Below are 25,719 nucleotides of genomic sequence, written 5' to 3' on the forward strand. Positions count from 1 at the left end.
AATCATGTGTAATAAAATTTCATTAAATAAGAAATTGTTGTTGTTGTTGCGGTGGCTGTGCTGCTGTTGTTTATTTTAAGATTACCCAATATACGACATAACTCCCAACATATAGCCAATATTAAGAAATGAAACATGAAAAGCAGGCAACCCATAAAAATTATTGTTATGAGATTTTGTTTGATTTTAAGATTTTTCTGTGACTTTCTGCGTCTGTTGCTATATGAAGTGATTAATGTCCATTTTCATGTTCGGGTTTTTTATTTGGGGTTATAACGATAAGAAAGGGTTATTTCCTTTTTTATTGAAACCATAAACGCCTACTTAGTGGAGTTGTAAAATTTCATGTCAAGTTGACTACATTAGTTGACGATTTCATCAAAATGTTTTATGGCTTAATTTGTCCATTAGTGATGGACGGTAGAATTGTGGTTGAGTTTTGATGAAGGCTGAAAAAATGGTGAACGACATTTATATTTCTTAAAATTTATTATTATTTTTTTATTTTAATTTTTTGTTCGAATGACGTCAAATATTAAAATTTACTCATAAAAAGCGTGATAGTGTGATTTCTTTAAATTTTGCTGGAAAACCACAAGTGGCTATCGTTGGAGCACTCCAGCATTTAAATGTGAATAAATCTTTTGTGTCTCGTACCATCGCTCGTTACCGTGACACTGGTAGCGTAGCCCGACGTCAAGGAAGTGAACCTTCCGTTCACAGCAATATCATCAGAAATGATTTCAAAAGTAAAGACGCGGCTTGATCGAAACCCGCGTCGCAGTGCCCGAAAAGGGCTCGTAAGCTGAACATATCGCAATATTGAAAAATGAGCTCGGGGTAAGGCCATTGAAATTCAAAACGAGCAAGAACTTACACCGCAACAGAAATAAAATAGACTCAAAAGAGCTAAAGAAATGCTTCGCTTGGCCAAAAGTGGTGAACTGCCGAATTTGGTTTTCTTCGAAGAGAAAACATTCATTGTCCAGCAGTTTGTAAACAAACAAAATGAATGTGTCCACTTGTCAAAGAGGTCAGCTGAAACTGGGCACCTTCGGTTAGCCACCAGAACTCAAGCATCGGCCATGGTGATGGTGTGGGCCGCCATAACAGCCGATGGTCGCTCTCCGCTCTTTAATCGACCGTGGCATCAAAAATAAATGCCGAATATTATCGTGGAAATATTCTGGAGGGTGTATTAAAGCCTTGGGCACGCAAACATTTTGGCCGCAGACCTTGGACATTCCAACGCGCCACCCAATAATGGTTACAAAATTAAGTTTCTGGCTTCATTTCCAGCGCACAAAAATCCAGGCCACCAAAATCTCCGGATACCTATACGTTGAACTATTGTGTTTGGAGTATTTTGGAAAGCAAGGTTGGCACTAAAAAATACCAAAGTGTTGATCACCCTAAGCAAGCGCTTCACCGGGAATGGGCTAAAATACCGCAGAGCAACATCCGGGCAGCGTCTAATGGATTCATTGGCCGTTTGAAGTCCATAATTCGGGCCAAAGATGACTAATTCGAATAAATCTAAAATTATTCTAAAATTTGATGCTATTTTCGACATTTTTTCTTTAATTTAATAAAATTAAAAAAAAAGAGTAAAAATTATTAACCGTTTCGAGATATTTAAAGTTTTTAACTATTTGTACGGTTCTTGATGATCTTTTGTTCAGAAGTATATATTTTGAAATATGGGATATATATGGATATCCATAAATGATTGGTTGAGGCACAGGGTTTCGGAGTACACACGTCTGCTGTTAAAAATTCCAGCTCTCAGACTTACCTTGTAGAATGGAATTTTTTGATTATTTATAGCTTCCTCCGAAGATGATTGCCTAGATTTTTATAATTTCTAGGATCATATAAACTAATATAATAAATAAAGACCAATAAAAATATTGTTTGGTTCTTCCGTCTGTAAGAGAACTGGTATAACATGCAGTGTGTGGTGTATAGTGCAAGGCGTCTGCAGAACAGATATGGAAAATGTATGTGTTTTTCGTTTCTAACCATGTGAAAAAGAAATTATGAAATCTTTAGAAGCTTTTTGAAATTAGGTAAAGTTTTGACAAATATCATAGCTTTTCAAAGACATTTCCTATAAACAGTATATGCTACTAGACAAAAATGCCGGCTCCTAAAAGCATACACCAAATTTCTCATATAATAAATTTGCCTTGGAAACTTTTTGGTTAAAATATTTCCTTGACTGACGTACCCTACGAAGCATATCTATAGTGGTCTTGAAAGAACTTCAGGCAAAAAGAGTCGAATACATTTTTTGAAGTCTTAAAAGACATGTCGAGGAGGTGAATATGCTGAAAAATTAACAAAGATGTCAACACATTTCAACATTTTCTAAAAATTATCACTTATCTCATGCAAAGTAAAGGAAGTAACCAATATAGTCCAAACCTGGCCCGTCACAATACGAAATGGACAATATTGGCCCATTCCTTCGGCGCCTACTATATAGAGGGCCAACAATTTGAATAATATAACAGATGTCAAAATATATTTAAATAATCGAATATTGTCTGTGGGTATACATCTGTCGACAAAACCGACCGACACTTTTTATTTGTGTTTTTTTTTATACCATACATAATATGGAGGGTATATTAAGTTCGCCATTCCGTTTGTAACTCATCGAAATAAGGGGTTTAGACCCAAAACCCATCAGCGTAAAATTCTAAGACGGTTTAGACCTGTCCGCCTGTCCGTCTTTTGTAATCATGCTACAGTAAAAACGAATTAAGATAGGAAGCTAAAATTGTGCACAGATCGGTCTTTTGTCTGCAGGCAGGTCAAGTTCGAAGATGGGCAATATGGGTTCACGATGTCGTATAGCCGCCATATAACGGTACCACCGATATTCGGTATTTTTATGATTTCAGCCACATTTTTCAATGGAAATATCTGAAATTCTACACAAGGAGTTCTTCGTGAGTAATTTATCCCCTAGAAGAGAATAATAGGCACCCCCCGAAATTCGGTATTTTATTGATTTCAGGCAAAATTTTTCTCTGGAATTGTCTTAAAATCCACAAAAGAAGTTTCTTGTGAATACTTTATCCCCTAGAAGAGAATTGTCTATATAGGTCCACGATATCGTATAGCCCCCAAATAAAATACCCCTCAAAATTCGATATTTTGTTGATTTCAGGCAAATTTTTTTCTCTGGAATTGTCTTAAAATCCACAAAATGAGTTTCTTGTGAGTACATTACCACCTGGAGGAGAATTGTCTATATAGGTCCATCCTCTATATAACGGTTCCTTCCGAAATTCGGTATTTTGATGTTTTTTGCGACGCCATTCACCGGAGTTGTTTCAAATTTCGTATATAAAGTTCGGAACAGTTACTATAGTCTATGACTCAAATTACTTATACAAGACGACTTCTTCGTCCCACTTCTTAGTCCCTCACACTCGAAGTATATACTCCCCAAGATTGATATTTGGTACCAGATATCAGATACAGCCCAGAAATACCTCTGCAAATTGTATCAAGATCGGTTCAGATTTGAATATGACTTCCAGATATATATCTTTATCAGATTTATTGTGCACCAAATGGCTAATATCAGCTTAAATGGAATTCATTTTGGCAATTCCGACTTAATTCGTTCTAGAAACAAGTACTTCTAATTTGATGAAAATCGCTTCAGATATAGCTATAGTACTCATACACATATAAGTTTTATCCGATTTGGGGGTTTAAGTCCCTTACATGCGTAATATGCACTGTACAATAAGCATATATGATACTGGACATCAGATACAGCTCGAAAATACCTCTGCCCTATTTTATGGATATTGGTTCAGATTTTTATTTACCTTCGATATACATCTTCATTCGACTTTACTGTTGTTGTCCGGTACATCAGCCCAAATTTTTCCAATTGGTGAAGCTCGGTCCGGTATATCTATTCATCTACTAAATATTTTTTAATATAATTCAAGAAGTCATATCATGCACTATACATTAATGTTATTTGGTACTAAAGGCATCCGTCAAATTCGTTGGAAATCAATTGAGAGCTGGATATAGTTCCCAAATTCTGACTACTCTACAGCCGTGATACGCACTCATATAAGCTTCATAGTTGGTATGATCTACTTCACATAAATTCCAAATATAAACTTATTTTGTTACGGAAGCTCTACTAAAAACGCTTAGTGGTGTAGGGTATCATATTGTCGGCCCCGCCCGATTTTTGACCTTTCCTTACTGGTTGTTACATAAGCTTATTCACATTTATCCAAAGCTTTCAATTATAATGCTTTGTGTCCATTTGATTTCCATGAAATAAATTTTATTTTTAGCTACCGCAAAATATTGCAATGACCTTTACTGGCAAAAACTATAAAAAGTAATTAAATCACAAGCATTTTTTATTTAGATTTTTTTTCGAATATTAGCCTGCCATTGAAAAATATTAACAGGTGCTTAAATTTTCTATAAGCTATTAAATGCATTTAAAACCGTGTGGTTTTTCGTGTTTCCGCAGAAAAACAAATTATTTAAGAGGATTACAAAATGAAAGTTAAGAGCAGCAAAATTACAAAAAAAAAAAAAAAAATAAAACCCACTATTGAATCCGGAAAAAATCTGTTAAACTGTGGCAATTTGCAAAAGGGACTGGAATTAAATTTTGCAACATTTGTTCTATTTTTTTTTTTTTGCTTTGATTTTGTTAGGTCAACAACACCAAGTGCTATTGAATAATTCAATAATAATCTGTTAAAAATTTTTTGGAAATTTTTTTTTTCTGCGGGGTACATTGTGTTAATAATTGGAATAAAGTTTCTGGTTTACAAGTTGTGGTGAAAACAAAAAAAAATCGCCCTTCCTAAAACTAGTAACTAACTTCGAGAGTGAATAAATCCCCATGCAATGATTAACTGCAATTGTCTGTTGAAGACTTACTTGAATTATGTGGCAAAAAAGGGGAAAGGGCCCATGAGCAGTTGGTGTCAAATCCAAGGCATATTTTCTCCCCCTTGTATTATTTCTTCGATCTCCTCACACATCCCTTAAGCCCTCTGGCCAAACACCAGCATTTTAGCAATCATAATAATATTTTTTCCATGACGAAAAATGCACTTCACCACTTACGGAGCTACTGCCTTCCTGCCCGCCTACTGCTGCTGATCCCGTGCTGCTGCCTTTCGGGTGGGCCACTTTTTGCTGGCTTAACTTTTTATGGTAATAAAATTCAATAATGATTCAATATTTCTTTGACTCTGCCCATCGACATTTCAAGTGCAGATGTCGTTTTGGGTTTAACTAAGGGATGGACTGAACTATGAATATTTATGGTTATTTGAGAGAGCCGTCGTAGTGGTGATGTTGGTGTTGGTAGTGCCTCACCCCCCTTCCTCACTCTCCCACTCACACCACAGGGTGCAATGCAAAATAGTGATTCACATTTGGGATATGGCAGAGCAATTTTCTTTCGAAAGCAAACCCTCATGTCTGAGTATTTTTATTAGAACGAGACTCCATAGGTTTTATTTTTTCAATTCAATATTTTTTTCTTTTTCTGTTTTTTGGGTATGATGATTTATGATGGTGCATGGGGAAAAGTTTATTGAAAAGTTTTGCAGGCATTTCATTTTTAGAATTTCGTTAAAGGTGTTGCTTGGTATGGGATTTTGTGTGTGCGTACGTGTGTATTGAAGATGCTGACGATGTATTAGATTTGTGTCTGTTGGTAGCGGGGTGAGGGCAGGAGGGAAGCCATAAATGGTATTTGGTAAAGGCAATCACTTGGAAAAAATGTGTGAACTTTGTTTTTTGTTGGTTGTCAGACTTGTTAAAAAAAGTTAAATGTTCGGAAAATGGAATTAAAATGGTAAGTTAGTGTGAAATTTTCTAAGTGCGGTTTAGCATTTTTTATGAAGTGGCAAGAAAACATTGTGGTTAGGGATATTGCGTCAATATGAGAGGGGAGTGTGGTGACATGGAAGATTGGAGGATTAGAGTACCTATGACACTACGAATTTTTGATAATAGCAGAAATCTTAAATATATTTTAGTCATAGATGACCTGAAAATGGGACATAAGCAGGGTCTTTTAACAAACAGGGAGTGTAAAAGGTCTCAGAGAAAACCTACAAAGACCCGCCATCCTTTGTTAAAGTTTTTCTATCCAAAGAAGGGCTGTCAATGGCGTCTTATATTCATTGAAAACCTGTACAAGGCCTTCGCTCCATATGAGACCTATAAACAGTCTTCTATCCATAGAAGATCATTAAAAAAGCTTTTATCTGTAAGAGACATGTAGGAAATCTCCTGGCCGCAGAAGGCCTATAAGAGGTCCTCCCAAATTTGAAGGACTTTTGAAGGTCTACTATCCATAGAGGACCTTAAATATATTTTAGTCATAGATGACCTGAAAATGGGACATAAGCAGGGTATTTTAACAAACAAGGAGTGTAAAAGGTCTCTGAGAAAACTTACAAAGACCTTCATTGTTTGTAAAACTTTTCCTATCCCTAGAAATTCTGTCAAAGGTGTCTTATATTCATTGAAAACCTGTAAAAGGCCTTCGCTCCATATGAGACCTATAAACAGTCTTCTATCCATAAAAGATCATTAAAAAAAACGTTTTTTATCTGAAAAAGACCTGTAGAAAATCGTTGGTCCTAGAAGGTCTTTAAGAGGTCTTCTCAAACTTGAAGGACTTTTGAAAGTCTACTATCCACAGAGGACCTGTTTAATACCCTCTATCTATAGAAGGCCTTTAAATTGCACTCTAACTACTAAAGGTCTACTAAGCATAAACACTCGTTGGAGGTTTAATGTCAATTCAAATCCGTAATATTTTTGGAGGTCCTTAAATATAAGGTTTTCTTAAAAAATTACCGAATTACCGACGAATCCATAGAAGACTTCTGAGGGGTATTTTATTTAAAAGGACTTCTTAAAGGTGTCCCAACCACAAAGTACTCGTTAAAGGTAAGCTAACCATTTAAGCCCGCAATATTTTGGGAGGTCCTTTAATAAGGTTTTCTTATATTCCGAAATTTCGGACAAATTTCTGAATAAACATAATTTTAAAGGGGATGTACTAAAATAAATCTAGTTAGAATTATCCTAAAAACCATCATTTTTGGTTGGAGGACCATAAATAAATTTGTTTTTGCAATCACAAAATTTCACCAGAATATCTTTGAAAATATTCCTAAAGATCCTTGATGATTATTTAAGAAATCCTTGACTAAAAATATGCTTAGAAAGTTCATAAAATTTCAATTGGATATCCTTACAATTATTCTTAAAAATATATAAATTATTGCGACAGGATATCGCTGAATACAATTTTCTCTCAGAATATCACTCAAAAAATATTTCTGAAAAAAAAAATCGTAAGTTGCGTAAGAAGGTCCTTGAATGCAAATTTTCATAAAAAATAAGAATGTTCCTGAATATAATTTTATATCAGGATATCCTTAGAAATATTCCCGAAAAATTGCGATTTTAGTAGGGAGTCCTTCAATAAAACTCTGTTAAAGATTACTGCATCAGGAGGTCCTTGAAAATATTCCAAAAAATATATAAAAAATCTAATATTTTTGGTCAGAAGGTCCTTAAGTTATTTTTCGAAAATCCTAAAAAAATAAGTTTACAAAATTTACGATTCGTAGTCAGAAACTCTAGAAAAATATTATAAAAGTCGATGACAGAAGGTCCTTGAAAAAAATATTTTTGTAAAATATTTACGGATCTTGGCCAGAAACTCATAAAAAAGTATTATTATAAAATGTACGCTTCTTGGCAAGAAGGTCCTTGCAAAATTAAAAAAAATCAGGTTTCTGGACCAAAATGTCCTTAAATGAAAAAGATTCGCGATTTTTGGCCAAAATCTTAATTTACAAAACCTACGATTTGGGATACACGATCGTTGAAACATTTCTTTAATCCATCTGTCTTGACAAGGAGGTCCTTAAAAATGTGTTCACAAATAATTGTTAAAATTGTTCTTTTAATTATCCGACATTTTTGCCAATGAAGTCCTTTTTTTATTTTTACAAAATCCAAAATGTTTGGCCAGAAGATCCTCGAAAAATCTTTATCTACGATTTATGACGAAAAGGTCCTTCAAAATTATTTAAAAAATCCTCAATATTTAGTCTTTACTAAATTATTTAACAAAATCTACAATTCTTGACCAGGAGATTTTTGGAAAATATTTTTTTTTAAAGAGCCTGTGAGCCTTGGACCTTCCTTCCTCCAGATATCTACAATTCTTGTTCCAAAAGTCCTTAAAAAATCAAGAAACCTGGATTCAAAGTCCCCAAAAATCTTTGGTCATGGTTATAATACTCTCCACCATTTAAAAAAAAAAAATCGCAAATTAAAAAAAAAAAATACATAGAATTGTATAAAAATCGTGTTTTCACCTACCTAATACCTTATGAATTTTTATATGCATAAAAAACCCAATTATTGTACGTCATATATCCAACAATCTTCAACAACAAATCAAGGAACAAAACAATTTTATTTATTTAGTTTCTTTTTCCAACGACCGAAACAAAACGCAAAAACTCATGTTTATTGTTTTCATAAAACAATGTGTGTGTGTATGTTGTTCTTATTCATCGGTTAAAACAACCTTAGACCGAAACGTACATACACATTCATATGGAAACATCCTTCTGTGATAGTCACAAAACTCTACGGTGCAAGCAAAAAAAATATACGAAGCAAAGCAAATAAACAATTCAACTATTCCGCCATAACTCTAGCATACTCACTCCATGGCACAATAAGCAAATAATTGTCAGAGGAACGAACTTGTAGTTTGCCAGCTATTCGCAAAAATATCTATGGGGACTGAGGACCTTTAGGGGAGGTGTTGCAGGAGGGCATAGTATGCGAAAAAAGCCACAAAATGAAAGAAATATTAGTTGGCGTTTATAAGCCAAACCGCAATGCTTATGGTTAAATCTAATAAATTAAAAATTACGTGGTGGTGGCAGAAGCATACACACACACACATAGACATTCAAATAGTTTGTGAGAGCTCAAAAGGCAAGAATTTGAAAGGGTTATGAAAATAGGAAGTATTTTTATTTTTAACTGCATTAAAAATCAGAAAAGGTTTTGAAAATTGTCACACAGGGCTTTTAGTGCGAAATGAATGGAATTATTATCAGGATTAATGAGTAGTTTTGTCACAGCTAAAAGAGAGCAGTAATTTTGGGTTTAAAACAGGATTTGAACTAAAAACCGTATATTTTTTAAACGGAGAACGGCAACATAATTTTCGGCTGCCTTCTTGAAATTTTTCGTCAAAAAAATATTATTTGATGTTGTTTTCGAGATCTCGCTTGTAGTTGCATAGTCCTTTTACCCTCCTGAATATAAAAGATCCTCCTCACTTTTTATAAAATTAGTCCTTTTTTAATACCCCTCTAAAGTTTCCAACTCTTCATATGTATGTCGGTGTCATAACTCCAGCTATGTATGCATATATGTAGGATATGATACAATAATCATTCATTTGAACGTGAACGTATACGCATATGAGTTTGGTATTAAACGTTAGGCACAAAAAACAACACTGCCATGAATTGTATGCTGGCGGAGGAGAGAAAAAAAAAACAATGCTCAAAATTACAACAGCAACAACAATAGCAATGTTAAATAAAAACGTAAAACAATAATCATGGCACATTATATATGAATGAAAAAGACCAATGATGATAATTCATAAGGCATAACTAGTGTAACACGCAGTGAGGATAGGAATTAGAGGGCCTCAAGGATGGAATGGATACAGAAGCAAATATGATAGAGTGGCGTATTAGAAATATGGCTATATAATTGATTTTTACTCCGACTGTATTTTGAGCAGATGTTTTGATTTTAAAGAATTTTTTAAAGACTTCCTGGCCAAAGTTAGGGATTTTTTTCAAAAACTAAGGGATAAAAATTAGGAATTTTATGAGAACATTTTTTAAAAGGACTTGGAGCTTATTCTTTCTTAAATTCTCATGAGTTTTACTGATATATTTATATAAACATTCGGGTAACAAAAATTAAAAAAATATCCTGACCACTATATGTTAAAATGTCCTGGCATGGAAAAGGGATTCTTTAATGTTATTATTCCTGGCCAAAGTTATGGACTTTTTTAAAAACTATGTTATCACAAATAAGGAATTTTTTTAAAATATATTTAAAAAGGGCTTGGTGATTATTATTTTTTAATTTCTCATAAGTTTTACTGATATATTTATATAAACAATCTGGTAAAAAAAGCCTTTGAAAAAATATCCTGACCAAAATATGTTAAAATGTGCTGACATAGAATGGGTATTCTTTAATGTTATTAATAATCCTTCAAGAAATTCTAGACTATATAAACCCTTTATATATGTTTTTAAGTATTTCTGAATAGTTCGTTGAGTTTTGAATAACATTCCCAAAGGCCTTCGTAGGTACTGAATTTTTAGAAAATGTTTTTCAAGGACTTTTTGTGTATATTAAAGGTGGGTGTTTTTGAAGAACTTCCTGTAGATATTAAGGGTGGATTTAAAACAAAACTAAAAATTCCAGGATATATAAGAACTTCCTTTCCTTCCTAGGAAATTCCAACATATAAAGATCATGGATTTTATACGAATATTTATAAAGCTAAGCTTTTCAAAAATAGTTAATTTAATGAAGACAGTCCTGGTAATGAATTAGATTTAGAGACCTCCTGTCGAAGTACCTTGGATTTTTCAAGCAATTTTTTGGAGAACTTCATAGCTATAAAAATGTCGATTTTTTTATTCAAAGACTTTCAGGCTATATAAATCTAGGATTCTCTAAAAACATTGTCCAAAAACTTTATGGGTACATACATTTTAAATTAATAAATATATTATCCAATTTTCTCTATATAAATAATTTTTAAATATTTTCCAGGTCTACACGCTAAAATGGTGAATTCTTCCTTTATAGCTCGTGAATATATAAAAATAGGATTTCCGGATACAAATTTTTTGTATGTACATAACAATGAAAGACGTTTCTGGTTATATAGGTGGTGAATTTTTAAATCTGTTGAGGAAGTTCTGAGAAATATTAATCGTGGATTAATAAAAAATATGTTTAAAATAGAACACAAATAATTCGCGAGCTTAATTTTTTTTCAGGCACTTTCTTACCACATAAGTCGTGGATTTTAAAAAATATTTTTAAAGGACCTCCAAGATTTTTAATTGGGAAATTTTCAAAAATATTTTCAAGGACTCGTGGATTTCTTAAAATATCAATGACCTCCAAAATGATAATTTGGAAATCTTCAAAAATATTTTAAAGGATTCGTGGATTTTTTTAAATATTAAGGACCTCCAAGATGTTTAATATGGAAATTTTTAAAGATATTTTCAAAGAATCGTGGAATTTTTAAAATATTTTTCAAGGACTTCTTGGATATACAAGCGGAGAATTCTTTAAGAATACGTTTTTAAGATTTTCCAAATGTATAAATTGAGATTTTTTTTATAAATATTTCCTAAGGACTTCCCGAAAGTAAAAAATAGAACACAAATAATTCGCGAGCTTAAAAAATTGTTCAGCCAATTTCTTGCCACATAAGTCGTGAATATTAAAAAAATATTTTTCAAATGTATAAATTGAGATTTTTTTTATAAACATTTCCTAAAAAAACGTGGGTTTAAAAATATGTTTTTCAAGGTCTTCCTTGTTATTCGTGGAGTTTGTTTTAAGATATTCATGAGCTTTCGAGATATATTAATCTCAGATTAAAAAAAAAACAGTTTTTAAACACTTTCCGAAAATATATTATTCATTTTAATAAATATTTGTTATTGAATTTCTAAATGAAAAATTATAATTTTGAAAAATATTTGTTAGGGAGGTTCCGTGTATATAATTCGTGGATTTAAAAAAAATATTTTTAAAAAAATATCATTCAGGGAATAAAAATCGTTCATTTGTATAATCATTTTTAAGGACTTCAATATTTATCGAGCACTTTTAATCTACTTCTTCTGCTTCCTCCATTAAAAGGTATACATTTTTTAAAGTATAAATATATTTGATGCGAACAAGGTGTTAAATTTTATTTAATTTTTCTAAAATACATTTAAGGACGTCCTGACCAAAAGAAAATTTTGAATGATCATACGTACTATGATTGGTGAATTTTTCAGAAATTTTCATCGATTGAAATTCATATTTTTTATGGGCTTTCTAGCCCAGAAATATTCCAAGAAAAATTATCAAGTGTTTCGAGATCAAAATTAAGGATTTGTAAGAAATTGTATCGGATTTTAATAAAATTGGTTCAATTTCGATAAAATAATCCTTATTGGTTCTGAAAAGAACATGGTTTAAAGCTATCCGACCAACCATGTGGTTTTTAAGCAATCAGCGTTTGCAATCCAGCCCTCACTTTTTGAAAAGATATCTTTCTAAAGGCCCCATCTAATTGACCCAACTCCATTCCTTCGGCCACCTAGCATTAACAAGGTAATTTAAAATTTGAAAAATATAATTTATGCCCCATGACTCTGCTACTAGTGTTTTTTTTTTCTCCTTTTTTTTCGAATAATACCGTATATTTATGCCCATTCTCACATTGTTCGCATTCGCAATTATTCTCCTTCGCCGTATATAAATTTCTGTTTGATAAATAAATAAACATCTGATAGAATAAATAATTATGCTGCAGTTATGGTAGCTGTTTATTTATTTTTGTTTCCTATATAAATATATATAGTTTTGTTGTGTTTGGCCTTTTTTGTTATTCTGTTTATTTGCCATTTTCACGATGCCAAAATATTTACGACTACCGGTCGGTAAATATATGGAGAGAGAGAGAGCGAAAACAAAGGAGTTGTGTTGAACTCACACAAATGAAAATTTTTATTCAAAATGTTATTATCGTAGAAAATTTATTGAAAATTATTAAACAGATGTGAATTAAAGGATGATAATGTTGATGACGATAATGTGAATGGATGGGCTGTATGTGGAGGTCATATAAAATATTTTGCCGAATTAATAATGAGTTAGTTATGCGGAAATCAAATTAAAAAGAGAGAGATTGAATGATTGAAAAGTACGTATGTATGTGTAATTGAAAATTGTTGTTAAAAATTAGTTTGCAATAGGACTGCAAGGCCCTATCTAAAAATTAATTAATTCAATTGATTACAAACTTTTGGAGAGGTCAGCATTATTGCGATTATGCGAATTGAGACGAAGTTTTTTATACCCTCCACCATAGTATGGAGAGTATAAAATGAGTAAATTTGTCATTCCGTTTGTAGCACCTAGAAATATACATTTTAGACCCCATATTATATTCTAGATCAGCATAAAATTCTATATCGGACAAAGGATTTCAGTCCGTCCGTACGTCTAATTTCCGAACGAATATAAGTAGGTTGATAAAATTTTAATCAGATGTGTGTTTGGTATGCAGGACTTTTAGTACTGAAAATGAGCTATATAGGTCCATTTTTAGGTATAGCCCCCATATAACAGCACCTCCCGATATTCGGTATTTTAAAGATTTTAGCGACATTATTCACCGGAATTATTTCAAATTTCGTATTTGAAGTTCGTAATGGATACTACAGCCTATCACAGAAAATTGTCTGTGCAGGGTTACGTCTTCGTATAGCCCCCATACAACGGTACCTCCGGATATTCGGTATTTTGATGATTTTAGCAACATTATTTACCGGAATTGTTTTAAATTTGGTATTTGAAGTTCGTTATAGATATTACAGCCTATGACAGAAAATGGTCTGTGCAGGTCCACGCCTTCGTATAGCCCCCATATAAGGGTACCTACCGATATTCGGTATTTTGATGATTTTAGCGACATTATTCGCCGCAATTGTTTCAAATTTGGTATTTGAAATTCGTAAGGAATGGTACAGCCTAAGACAGAAAATTGTCTGTACAGGTCTACGTCTTCGTAAAGCCCCCATACAACGGTACCTCCGGATATTCGGTATTTCGATGATTTTAGCTAGATTATTCACCAATTTTTTTTAAGTTTCGCATTCGAATATTCTTATGGCTTATGACCAAAGTTACCTATGAAGGTTAGGGTCGGCAAATAGACCCTAATATAACGGCTACATGCGGTATTTTTAAAATTTTAAGGGAATTTTTAACGGATTTTTTTTTTTTTTTGCTTTTGAAAATTGCCAAAATCGTTCCAAATGGTGGAGGGTATTCAAAGATCGGCCCGGCCGAACTTATAGCTTTTTTACATGTTTAGCGTTTCGTTTGCATTCTCTTAGGAGTGCTATAGTACCAAGCATTGACACTAAATCGGGTTGGGAAAAGGAATTTGACTCCCTCAAAGGATGTCTATTAGACTAGTCAAATATCGTTCAGCTCTTAAATTTTAATGAAACCCTTGGAATATTCTCCCGGCAGTCTTGACAAAATTAAATGCCAATCAGATTTAAAAACCTCAAAATAGCTCCCTCTAGAAATAAATCACATTATTCTAGAGTTTATAGCCTACCCCGGTAATCATTTTACCTTAACCACAAAATTTATGTTGAATTTATATGTTTATGCAAAACACTACGTTATGAAATGAAAGCTACACGCACGTCTTCATCTCAAATATAAGAATGAGAAAAAAAAACGTTAGCTTCAAAAAAATTTAATATTTTGTTCGCACCGTAAAATCTTGACATTACCCTTTTCTTGATTTGATTATACAAGTTCGTGCCACCGCCGTACTTTTTTTCCTGACACATCAGCATAAATTACAAAGGTTACCCAGTGAAGAACTTCAAATGAAAAATTTAATTTTGAGAAAATTGTAATAAAAAAAAAATATTTCCAAAAATGTTAAATTCATAAGGGAAGGTTTTTTAGGAATCCATTTTAATTTCAAAGAAAGTTTGAACTGGGTTTTCGGATTTGGTGGAGAATATATAATTAATGTAGAGGGAGCATAAGTAGTGATTTTATTAAATGCAGTCCTCTTAAGGACCGTCGAGTTAAGTGACAATAATCCCTACTATGACAAAACACTATCTCCTGAGTAGATACAATATGAACACTACATTGGCCTCTCAGAAAAGAATTTCGTTGATTCTCAGCAACTATTTTGCCTTTAAATTCCTCAAGACCCCTGAACTGAACCAGACTTGGCCTTTAGATCAACTTTTCATCGATATCATGTCTATAGATTGGGTAGATTCAATTGGCCCCTCAGAAGCGAATTTCGTTGATTTTCAGCAACAATTTTACCTTTAAATTCCTCAGGACCCAATGACTTGATTTTGATGATTTTTTAAATGAATTAAAATTTGGCTTTGTTTTCTTACCAAAATTCATAAAAATTCCTCCATTCTTTCAGGATTACAGGGTCTTGATCAGGATACTGAAAAGACGCTGTATTGTTTTTTTATGTTAGGTATTTAGGTTTCTGAAGAAACGTCGATCCACTTCTTAAAATTCCATGGCTATCACCACTTTATCAATGTTCTCAATATTTCTTAGGGTGGATTCAATGGAAGAGAGATTTCCGTTGAATTTCGGCAACCATTTTGACCCTTAATTCTTTGGGGTCTACAGATCAGATTTTGTTCATATATAAATGAAGGAAATAAAGGATTTTATTAAAAATTTAAATCCATGTGCGTCTCCGACTTAACTTCCCCCAATAATTTTGTGATTTTCCTCGCTTCAGATATGATTGGAATACAGGTTGAGATAAAAAAACTGCAACACAGCCAAACGCCATAATTTTTCTTTTTTTTTTAATTTAAATGCAGGAAAGCAGAAAATGTCGGAAATAGCATCAAACTTTGGAATAAGTTTAGATTTTTTCGAAATGGTCACCTTTGGCCTTCAAACGACCAATGAAACCGTCACACGTTGCCCGAATATTACTCTGAGGTATTTTGGCACATTCCCGACGAAGCGCTTGCTTGAGGTGATCGACACTTTGGTATTTTTTAGTGCCAACCTTGCTTTCCAAAATATTCCAGACACAATAGTCCAACGGATTGGTATCCGGAGATTTTGGTGGTCATTGTGTGCTGGAAATGAAGCGAGGAACGTCATTATGTAACCATTCTTGGGTGGCGCGTGCTGGGTGCGATGGTGCTGAGTCCTGTTGGAATATTCAAGGTCTGCGGCCAAAATGTTTGCGTGCTTTAACACCCTCCATAATATTTTCGCTATAATATTTGGCATTTATTCTGATGACACGGTCGATTTATACCGGCGATCGATACCATCACCATGGCCGGCGCTTGGGTTTTGGTGGCCAACGGAAGGTTCACATTTTCAGCTGACCCCTTTGGCAAGTAAACACGATCATTTTATCTGTTTACAAACTGCTGGACAAAGAATGTTTTATCATCGGAGAAAACAAAATTCGCTAGTTCACCACTTTCGGCCAAGCGAAGCAACTCTTAAGCTCCTTAAGAGTCTATTTTCTTTCTGTTGCGGTGTAAGTTCTTGCACTTTTTGGAATTTCAATGTCTTTACCCCGACCTCATATATCAATATTTGCCGAATGAAATATTGCGATATGTTCAGCTCATGAGCCATTTTTCGGCCACTGCGCCTTGGGCTTCGATCAAGTCGCTTCTTTATTTATCCAACTATTTCTGCTGATCTCGCTGTTTTCTTTCGTCCACTTCCTTGACGTCGGGCTACGCTACCAGTATCACGGTAATGAGCGATGGTACGCGACACAAAAGATTTATTCACATTTTAATGCGGGAGTGCTCTAATGATAGCAACTTGTGGTTTTCCAGCCAAATACAAAGAAATCACACTATCACGCTTGAATTCCAGCACGAATAATTTTTTTTTCTTACCAAAATGCTTTTGTACGCTTGTAAACAATATAATGAGCTTTCACTGGAATAATTTTAACAGCTGTCGGACGAGTGGCTTAGAAATGACAGCAGTTTGAAATAAATGATTTTACAAAGATTTATAAACCCATGTGCGCCACCGATTTAACTAACACCACAAAGATTATTATTTTCCTCGCATAGTTGGAACCTATTTCTTTCTCCAATGGTTGGGTTTCAGATATGATTATGGGTATATTATTCGTTGAGGCGCTTTTTTGGAACTTTTCTCCAAATTGGTACGAAATTGTTCACTGGGCCTTTTCGAAATGTAGTCCTTTGGTTTGTGTAAGTGTTTGTGTGTGTTTGTATTGTTACACATTTACATGTGTTGCTTGTTCGTTCGTTGGTGGGGTTTGACTACTGAGCCTGGTATCTAGGGGTGTATTTTTTTTTCTTTTCTTCTTCGTCAGGATTTCATTTATGTTCGTTTTGCCACTTTGGCATTTACTCATTTCATATTCAAGGTGCAAATTGTTTTCTTTTTTCGCTTGCTTGCTTGCATGCCTACTTCTTCAAAGTTGCCTCCTAACTTTTAGGCAATTTTTCTTTTTCTCCATAAATGTATGTATGTGTGTGTGAGTGTAATTGTATGTATGTAAGTGTCGTGAGGGTATTTGTGTTTTGTTCCTATTTTTCTATAACACTCGTCGACATTGTTGCCTGTTGTTGTGCCCCTCCATTTTTTTCTTCTGGTTAACGTTGTTAGATTGGGACTTGTGTTTTGCCTGCCTTAAAGCCTAAGGAAACAATGTTGCTTTCCATTTGGTTTTTTGTTGTTTTTTTTTTGTCTCGCTCTTGGGTAGAAATGTAGGAGTTAACTTTGGTGCCACACCGCAGCCAGTTTTTATTTCCATTTTTTTGCTGGTGTTGTCTCTAGCACTTTTTTATGATTTGTTCTTTTTTTTTTGTTTCATCGCCCATAAATCCCTTACCAAAGGCGGCCCATAAAAGATGAGTAGATATGAGCTGGTACAACTCTCTCTCTCTATTATGCGTAGCAGGAAGGAGATAGTGTTGGCAGTGTGTGTGCAAACAATTTTTTATATTCACACACACACACGTATATGCATATTCACACACTTGCCTGCATGGCTAAAACGAAATGAACAAACTCACGAAATATGGTTTTGCTGTTAGTGATTTATTGGCGTAATAGCAGTAAAAATGAAAATATTTACTAAGAGTACTACCGAACGAACGCCTGGGTCTGTCTGGGTGTGTGTTCTACCGGGACTAGCGCATAAATGAAATACAATTCACACGTTTTTCTTAAGGGGTAGGGGGCTGTTGGCTGGGCTGAAACACACATTAGGCAAATATATAAATTGTTTGGCAATAAGCTATACACTTTACGGTGTGTGAATAGTTTAAGGAAGGGGTGAGGGCAAAGGGGGGAGGGGAGGGGGGGGGGGTACAACTGTTGGAGTGTAAGCCAACTGGCAGTGCACAGCATGAATGCCAAAGTCATTGTTAAAAGGCGGCACAACAAGAAGCTCAAACGATGAAGACGAAAATAAGAAAAAAAAAAACATAACTTGGAAGACATACGACCATTTAAGAATCCCAAGTAGTTATGGCTGTAACGTGTATTTTTTTCTCTCTGTCTCTCGCTGTCTGTGGCGGAGAATGGGTAATCGCTAAAGCAATCCTTCATTCCACATTGCATTTATCATAGTCTAAGAAGTGCTATTTCGCATTGGCTTTTTTTCTACATTTTGGAAGATAACAAAGATGTAAAAAATTGCGACAACAATATTAAGAATTTAGTAAAGACTGAATGGAATAATGGTGTTGATACTGCTCTTCACCATTGAAGAAAAAATATGATCCCAAGGAAATGGAGAAAAAAAGGATTGATTTGATTTTTTCGTTTCATAACTAATTCAGTGTGATGTGACAATCATCAAAAACCCCTGCTAAGAGGGTTAAGGCAATTTTGGGGGGAAACTTATATTTTTGGATTTTTTTTTCTTTTAAATAAATAATACCAGAGTGAATTATATGTAATTCAGTGAAGAAAAAAAATTGGGGGAAAAGTCAGCAATAAATATAAACCCTTGCAACAACAAAATTAGGTATTTTAAAATTTTTAAACGTGGAGTCCAAGAGGTGTTGGCACATTCAAAATTGGCTGAAATTGGTATTAGTGCCTGGTTCGAAAATTCAAGAAACATTCTGGTTTTTGGCAATATTTTTGATTAGAAAAAAATGTATGTTTTTGAGCAATAAATGATATAGACCTCGAAACAAGTTCATTTTAAGAAGTTGTTATTGGAGCTAAATCCAGAAAAAATAGTTTGGATCGTATCAGTCCAATTTGCACAAAGTTGCATTCCTTTAGCATCTGCTTCTTTCTATAACCCCATTGGTTAATAATTTTCCATATTGAGAGAATTATGATTTTTCAAAATCTTGATTCTTAATCCAGTATAGTCCGTATATATACCTGATCTAGGTTTTATTATCAATGCGAAGAAATAGGATAATTTCTTCATTTTATACGTATTTCATAATTTGGATACCCTCCACCATAGTATGGAGGCTATATTAAGTTGTCATTCCGCTTGTAACACCTCGAAATAAGTATTTTAGACCACATACAGCATGACGATCCGCAAAGTATACAAATTCTTCATCAGCATAAAATTCTACGTCGATTTAGCGATGTCCGTCCGCCTGTCTGACTGTCATTCCGTCTGTAGAAATCTCTCTAGCTTCTGGAAGAAATAAAGTAGGTTAATTAAATTTTATTCAGATATTTGATCGTTCTGCAGGGCTTTTGGTATTGAAAATGGGTTATATAACTCCACTTTTTGGTATAGACCCCATATAACTGGACCGGCCGATTTAATGGTTTTTGGATGTTTTAATCACAATTTCAAAATGAATTTGTTGCAAATTAGTAGTAAGTGTTTCCAGTATATATTAAAAAAAACCTTGCAGAGAACTGTACATATAGGTCCAAGTTTTGGTATAGGCGCCATATAACTGTACCTCGTAATTTTCAGTGTTTTGGAATTATTATTTCCGGAATAATTTCAAATTTTGTATTTGAAGTTTGTAATAGGGACTACCCCTAATCACAAGCGATCATACATCTATCATTGCAGTGCTTCTGATAAATCACTGAAAAGGAAATTACGAATAGGAACCCAATCAACTCCGTTGAAAATAAGGAGGTATGAACGTAAAGGCGCTATAAATGATTAAAAAAAAATCCAAGAAAATTTTCCATCATTGAGGGTAGTCTAAAGTTTCCTGTGAAGAGATGCTAGTCGACCATGGAATCTACAAGAGAAGCTAAACAAATTTCCACTATAAGAAACTCCAAGAATTCCTCTGCCAGCAGAAGTTAGGTTTCAAACAATTAGTTGAGCTTAAACCCCGTCGTGGTTTTAACCAAGACCGGACAGAGATTGAAATTTTTATTTTCTCCCAATTTCGTTGCTCCCTGTATTATTTTCCAGTGGTTCTGATGGTGAGTGTAGAGGGAATTTCGCTCATTGAAGGTATGTATGCCTTCTTATTCCTGGCCCTGGTGTAAACGATATACTTGCGATCTCTTAAAATTGAGTTTTTCTCACTACCAGTCACAGATCTCAACAAAAACAAATGAAATTCGGCTTCTATGGAGAGATCAGTATCCTAAAGGCAATAGAAAAGGCCGCATGGCTTGAGGAGGTCACCATATTTTACCAGACAATTTCATCCATTATTTGTCACAAGAGTTTCCTAAGATGTTTTGTAATAAAAATGGGCTTCATCGATTGAGGTTTTGGTCTATATCCAATATAACTGAATCTCTTGATTTTTTTGGCATTTCAAAACACTCTTCCGCAATGTCCAATTGTTTAAACCCTCAGTTATATTGCTATAGAGGGTATATACCATTTGATACAGCCAAAACGTGTTTAATCGAAATAAAGGTTTTAAAATATAGGTCTTTCTGGACCACATTAGTTTCAAAAAAATTAGAATCAAGCTAAGGGTGTATGTCGGTCCGTATGTCTATCTGGATGGTGTGCTCGATAAATCTCGAAGGTAGTATATGATTTGATCCAAACTGGTACATTGTAACATTATTTTCAAACTTAGATCGAGATTGGAGATTGGCACTATCGCTACAGCCCTTCTAGTAACTCCCCCTAAAGAGGTCAGACTTTTTACGGAAAATTATTTTCCTCATAGAACAATGATCCTTTGAATGATCCTTTATTCAATATTGAGCAAACGTTGCAAATCTTAATATATTTATCAGTACTTGGTCAGGTGCGAAACTGGACAATATCAGCGCACTCCATCAAGTACATCCTCCGCGACGGGGCAACATTTTGAATAATTATAATTCTTATAAAAAGTGATATAAAAGTCCGATTGTCTTCGAGTTTCGCATATCTCAATAATTCTACAAACACTAAATCTGATATGAAGAATGGATAGAACGGACCATTTCTTCTCGTGCCTCCCTCAAATCGGGTCAACATTTGGAATAGCCATAAAGAACGGAGAGAACAGACCACAACTTCTGGTAACTCCTCCAAAAAATTTTTGAAGTCATCATTTGAATAAACATGAAACTTATGAAACGGGAAATGACCATCCGATTCCTTTTAAACTTGGCACATTTAAATAATTTTATCAAAACAATCTCTGGTGTAGATGTGGAATATATCGCACCACTGCTCCTGGTACCTCCCCAAAGGGGTCAGAATTTTGAATAACTATAGCACATATAAAATATGAAATAAGCATCCGATCTGATATGAAGAACGTATCGAATGGATCTATTCTCCTGGTACCTCCCCCCACAAAAGGGTCAATATTTTGAAAAACAAAACGCTCATAAAAATCTAATTAAGCACCTGATTCTTTTCAAACTTTACACATCCCACTATTTTTATTAAAGCAAGATCTGGTCTGAAGATTAAATACCTCTCCCACAATGGGTCAAAATTTGGAATAACCCAAATCCGATTTATTCCAAGCTTCAAATATTACAATATTTCTATCATGCCAATATATGGTGTGGAGATGAAATATATCGGTCCCCCATAAGGGGTCAAGATTTCAAATATTTTAACTCATATGAAATGTAAAATGAGCATCCGACTCCTTATCAAATGTTGCATATCGCTTTTTTTGCTAGAAATGGTGTGAAGATGTTCTATGAGGACACCTTTAAAAATTTGCTGAATTGCAAAATTTTAAGTAACCTTTAATTTTTCAGGAATTTTAATTTCAGATCGCCTTTGAGCCACTGTATTATTATGGCAATTGCCATAAATAAATAAATTTACTTAAAAAAGAATATTTTTTTGTTTTGTTTCTGTTCATCAGCAATTTATGTCGTCTCAACAAAAAAGGATCATCCTGACTGTATTATCCTGTCAATTGTTGGTGTTAAGTAATTGCTTTCTGATGACATTAATTTTCCATACAGACAGGCAGGCAGACATACTGAGACTCAGACGCAAACACACACACGCATATATTCACTAGAGTACTCACACACACATACACGAAGATAGACAAATACTTGAAAACATTCATGAAATTCATAATTTCATTCATATCATAGCCAATAACATTTTATCTTTTTAAATGACTTTGCGTGTCAACTTTATTTTTGCCAGAATTTCCATGAAGTCGCATCGTCGCATGGTGGCATGGTGGCATGGCATGGCATGGCAATCGCATCGAATGGTGTAGGTATGTATATCTGTCACATCGGCATTCATCAAATGCCATTTAATTTATCTGTAAAATTATTATTGTTCAGGGAATGTGACACAATGGTAACAACAACAAGAACACGATGAACAGGGAAGACAATACTTGCTGGAAGGAGGAGGGGGGAGAGAGAGAGCAAGATACTTAAACGTAAAGATTCCATGTATTTGATTAGAGATTTTTGAGGCAACGGCGTGGGAGTACCATAATTTGGGAAAATCATTTGATGGAGGGAAAGGACATTTGCTGGACAAATTGTACCTTTTTTGAAAAATTTAGGGGGTGAGCATAATTACAATTTCTAGGACATCAACAAAAAGAGGCACCTTTTTCCAAAAAAAAAAAAAAAAAAACTGCCCACCGCCTGCACCCTGCCACCTACGTCCCTGTTTTCACAGAACTTCATAAATGTCACATTTAAAGCAATTTTACGTACGTAGAGCTTGTAGCCTAGGAACATCAAACATTAAAGATGAAACATAAAAATGCTTCTGTGTGTGTGCGTCTGGTGGTGTATTTTATGAGTGTGTGTTGTGTGTCTGTGTGACAGTATGAAAATGAAATTCCTAGGCAAACCAACCAAGGCAACAACACCCAACAAATGGTTCAAAATTTATTAAGGGAACAAATTTTTAATTAAACTAATTAAGTATACAGAATAGCTGCTGTTGTGCTTCTTCTTCTTCTTCTTTTTATTTCTTTGTTTCGTAATATGTATTGTAATATTTGTTGGTGTTGTTTGTGTTGTTATTGCTGTAAGATTTTTATTATTCCGACTTACCTTGTAGCAATAAAATGGCCCATAAAAACAGTATCGCACAATTGAACAACATCTTGACTGAAGTTGTCTGTGTGTGGTGGAGGTGTGGAGTGGGCGAGTTTGTTGTTAGGATGGACTTCCTTTAATTATGTTAAGTCTTAATGGTGGTAAATATCTTGCGCTCAGCCGTTGGATGTAAAATAAATGCAATAAAAAAATTCGTTGTCGTTTTTTGGGGATTTTTTTTAGTTATTTTTTCGGATGGTATTTTGTTTTTTTTTTTTTTAATTTTCAATATAGCATAGCTATTGAGTGGTATTTAATTTGGGAATAGATTGCGTATTTCACAAATATTGATGGCAAAGCTTTGGCATCTGCAATGAGAAAGATATAAAAATGGAAATAATTAATAATATTGAAAAGTCATTAATCACAAGTGCTAAGCGATGAGAGAATCGTTAATGGAAGAAAGTGAAATATTTTTTGGAAAATGCTTAATAATATGCGACATTGGAAATTAAATGCCATAATATAAGTACTAAATGTCATTTAAAAAATATATTTAAAAAAATCAATTTTTATACGACTCATTGCCGTTGAAAAATTACTAAAAAGGTTCCCATTTTATCTAGACGATAAAAAAATACTTCCTAATGGTACATTTGTGGTCTCTAATAGCTCCAATACTTCTCTGAGAAGATTTAATTTTTTTAACCTTAATTTTTATAATAAAGCGGAAAAGGTTTAGCTTGTTGTTTTCCAAAAAATCTCGTTTATAGACCTGATAGTCCTTAACAAAAATGTTAAGAAATATAAAAGTATAACTTTAGTTATCCCAGACAAAAATTCCTCAAAAAAACTCTTGAAATAGGTAAAATCTGGCGCTACTCCTTAATACTGACATGTACTGAAAATTTTCTGCAAAGAGGTTTTTATATGCCAAATAAGATCCAAACAAATTGAAAATTTCGACCAAGACTCCGGAAATAGCTAAAATCAAGGAATAGTCCTATATCAGAGTTATACCATAACACCTATATTGAAAACTTTTGGCAAGGATGTTTTCTTTTTATACCCTCCACCATAGTATGGTGGTATACAGTTTGTATACACTTCGAAATATACATTTTAGACCCCACAATGTATATATATTCTTGATCAGCAAGTCTGACGCCCCTTCAAAGAATTCTTTAAAAATCCACGAGTCTGACGCCCCTTCAAAGAATTCTTTAAAAATCCACGAGTCTGACGCCCCTTCAAAGAATTCTTTAAAAATCCACGAGTCTGACGCCCCTTCAAAGAATTCTTTAAAAATCCACGAGTCTGACGCCCATTCAAAGAATTCTTTAAAAATCCACGAGTCTGACGCCCCTTCAAAGAATTCTTTAAAAATCCACGAGTCTGACGCCCCTTCAAAGAATTCTTTAAAAATCCACGAGTCTGACGCCCCTTCAAAGAATTCTTTAAAAATCCACGAGTCTGACGCCCTTCAAAGAATTCTTTAAAAATCCACGAGTCTGACGCCTCTTCAAAGAATTCTTTAAAAATCCACGAGTCTGACGCCCCTTCAAAAAACTCTTTAAAAATTCACGAATCTGACGCCCCTTCAAAGAATTCTTTAAAAATCCACGAGTCTGACGCCCCTTCAAAAAACTCTTTAAAAATCCACAAATCTGACGCCCCTTCAAAGAATTCTTTAAAAATCCACGTGTCTGACGCCCCTTCAAAAAACTCTTTAAAAATCCACGAGTCTACCTATTTAAAAATACACGATAAGTAGTCTGATGTCCTTTTTAAAAACAATTATTTCAAAATCCACGAGTAGTAGTCTGATGCTCTTTAAAAAAAAATCTTTACAACCACCTTTTAAAAAAAAATCTTTAAAAATAAACGAGTAGTAGTCTGATGTCCTTTTTTAAAAAAAAATTCTTAAAAAATCCAAGAGTATTAGTCTGAAGTCCTTTTAAAAAAATCTTTAAAATTTCTTTAAAAAAATTAAATCCACGAACAGTAGTCTGATGTCCTTTAAAAAAATCTTTAGAGATCCTTTTAAAAAAATCTTTAATAATCTACGAGTAGTAGTCTGTTTTCTTGAAAAAAATTAAATATCAACGAGCAGTAGCATGATGCTTTTTTTAAAAAAATTCTTTAAAAATCTAGGAGTGGTAGTCTGATGTCCTTTTTAAAAAATTCTTTAATAATCCACGAGTAGTAGTCTGGTGTCCTTTTAAAAATAAATTCTTTCAAAATCCTCAAGTATTGAATTCACGGTCCTTCAAAATTTGTTCTTTAAAGTCTGGCTGCTGCTCCTTGGTATTCACTTCACGATTC

At 33.9% G+C, this 25,719-nt stretch overlaps 1 protein-coding gene across 2 annotated transcripts in view; it reads right to left on the reverse strand.

Moving 5' to 3' along the window:
- LOC105261657 (uncharacterized) overlaps nt 1-23,756 on the reverse strand; it is a 220,834-nt gene extending 197,078 nt beyond the window's left edge. For both annotated transcript variants that reach the window (XM_059123906.1, XM_059123905.1), the window contains exon 1: nt 23,410-23,756. In XM_059123906.1, coding sequence (XP_058979889.1) covers nt 23,410-23,461 — 52 coding nt within the window. In that variant the 5' untranslated portion in view covers nt 23,462-23,756. The remainder of the gene's footprint in view (nt 1-23,409) is intronic.
- Nucleotides 23,757-25,719: the final 1,963 nt, after the last annotated feature.

Source organism: Musca domestica, unplaced genomic scaffold (assembly GCF_030504385.1).
Source record: "Musca domestica strain aabys unplaced genomic scaffold, Musca_domestica.polishedcontigs.V.1.1 26, whole genome shotgun sequence".
Classification (NCBI taxonomy): domain Eukaryota; kingdom Metazoa; phylum Arthropoda; class Insecta; order Diptera; family Muscidae; genus Musca; species Musca domestica.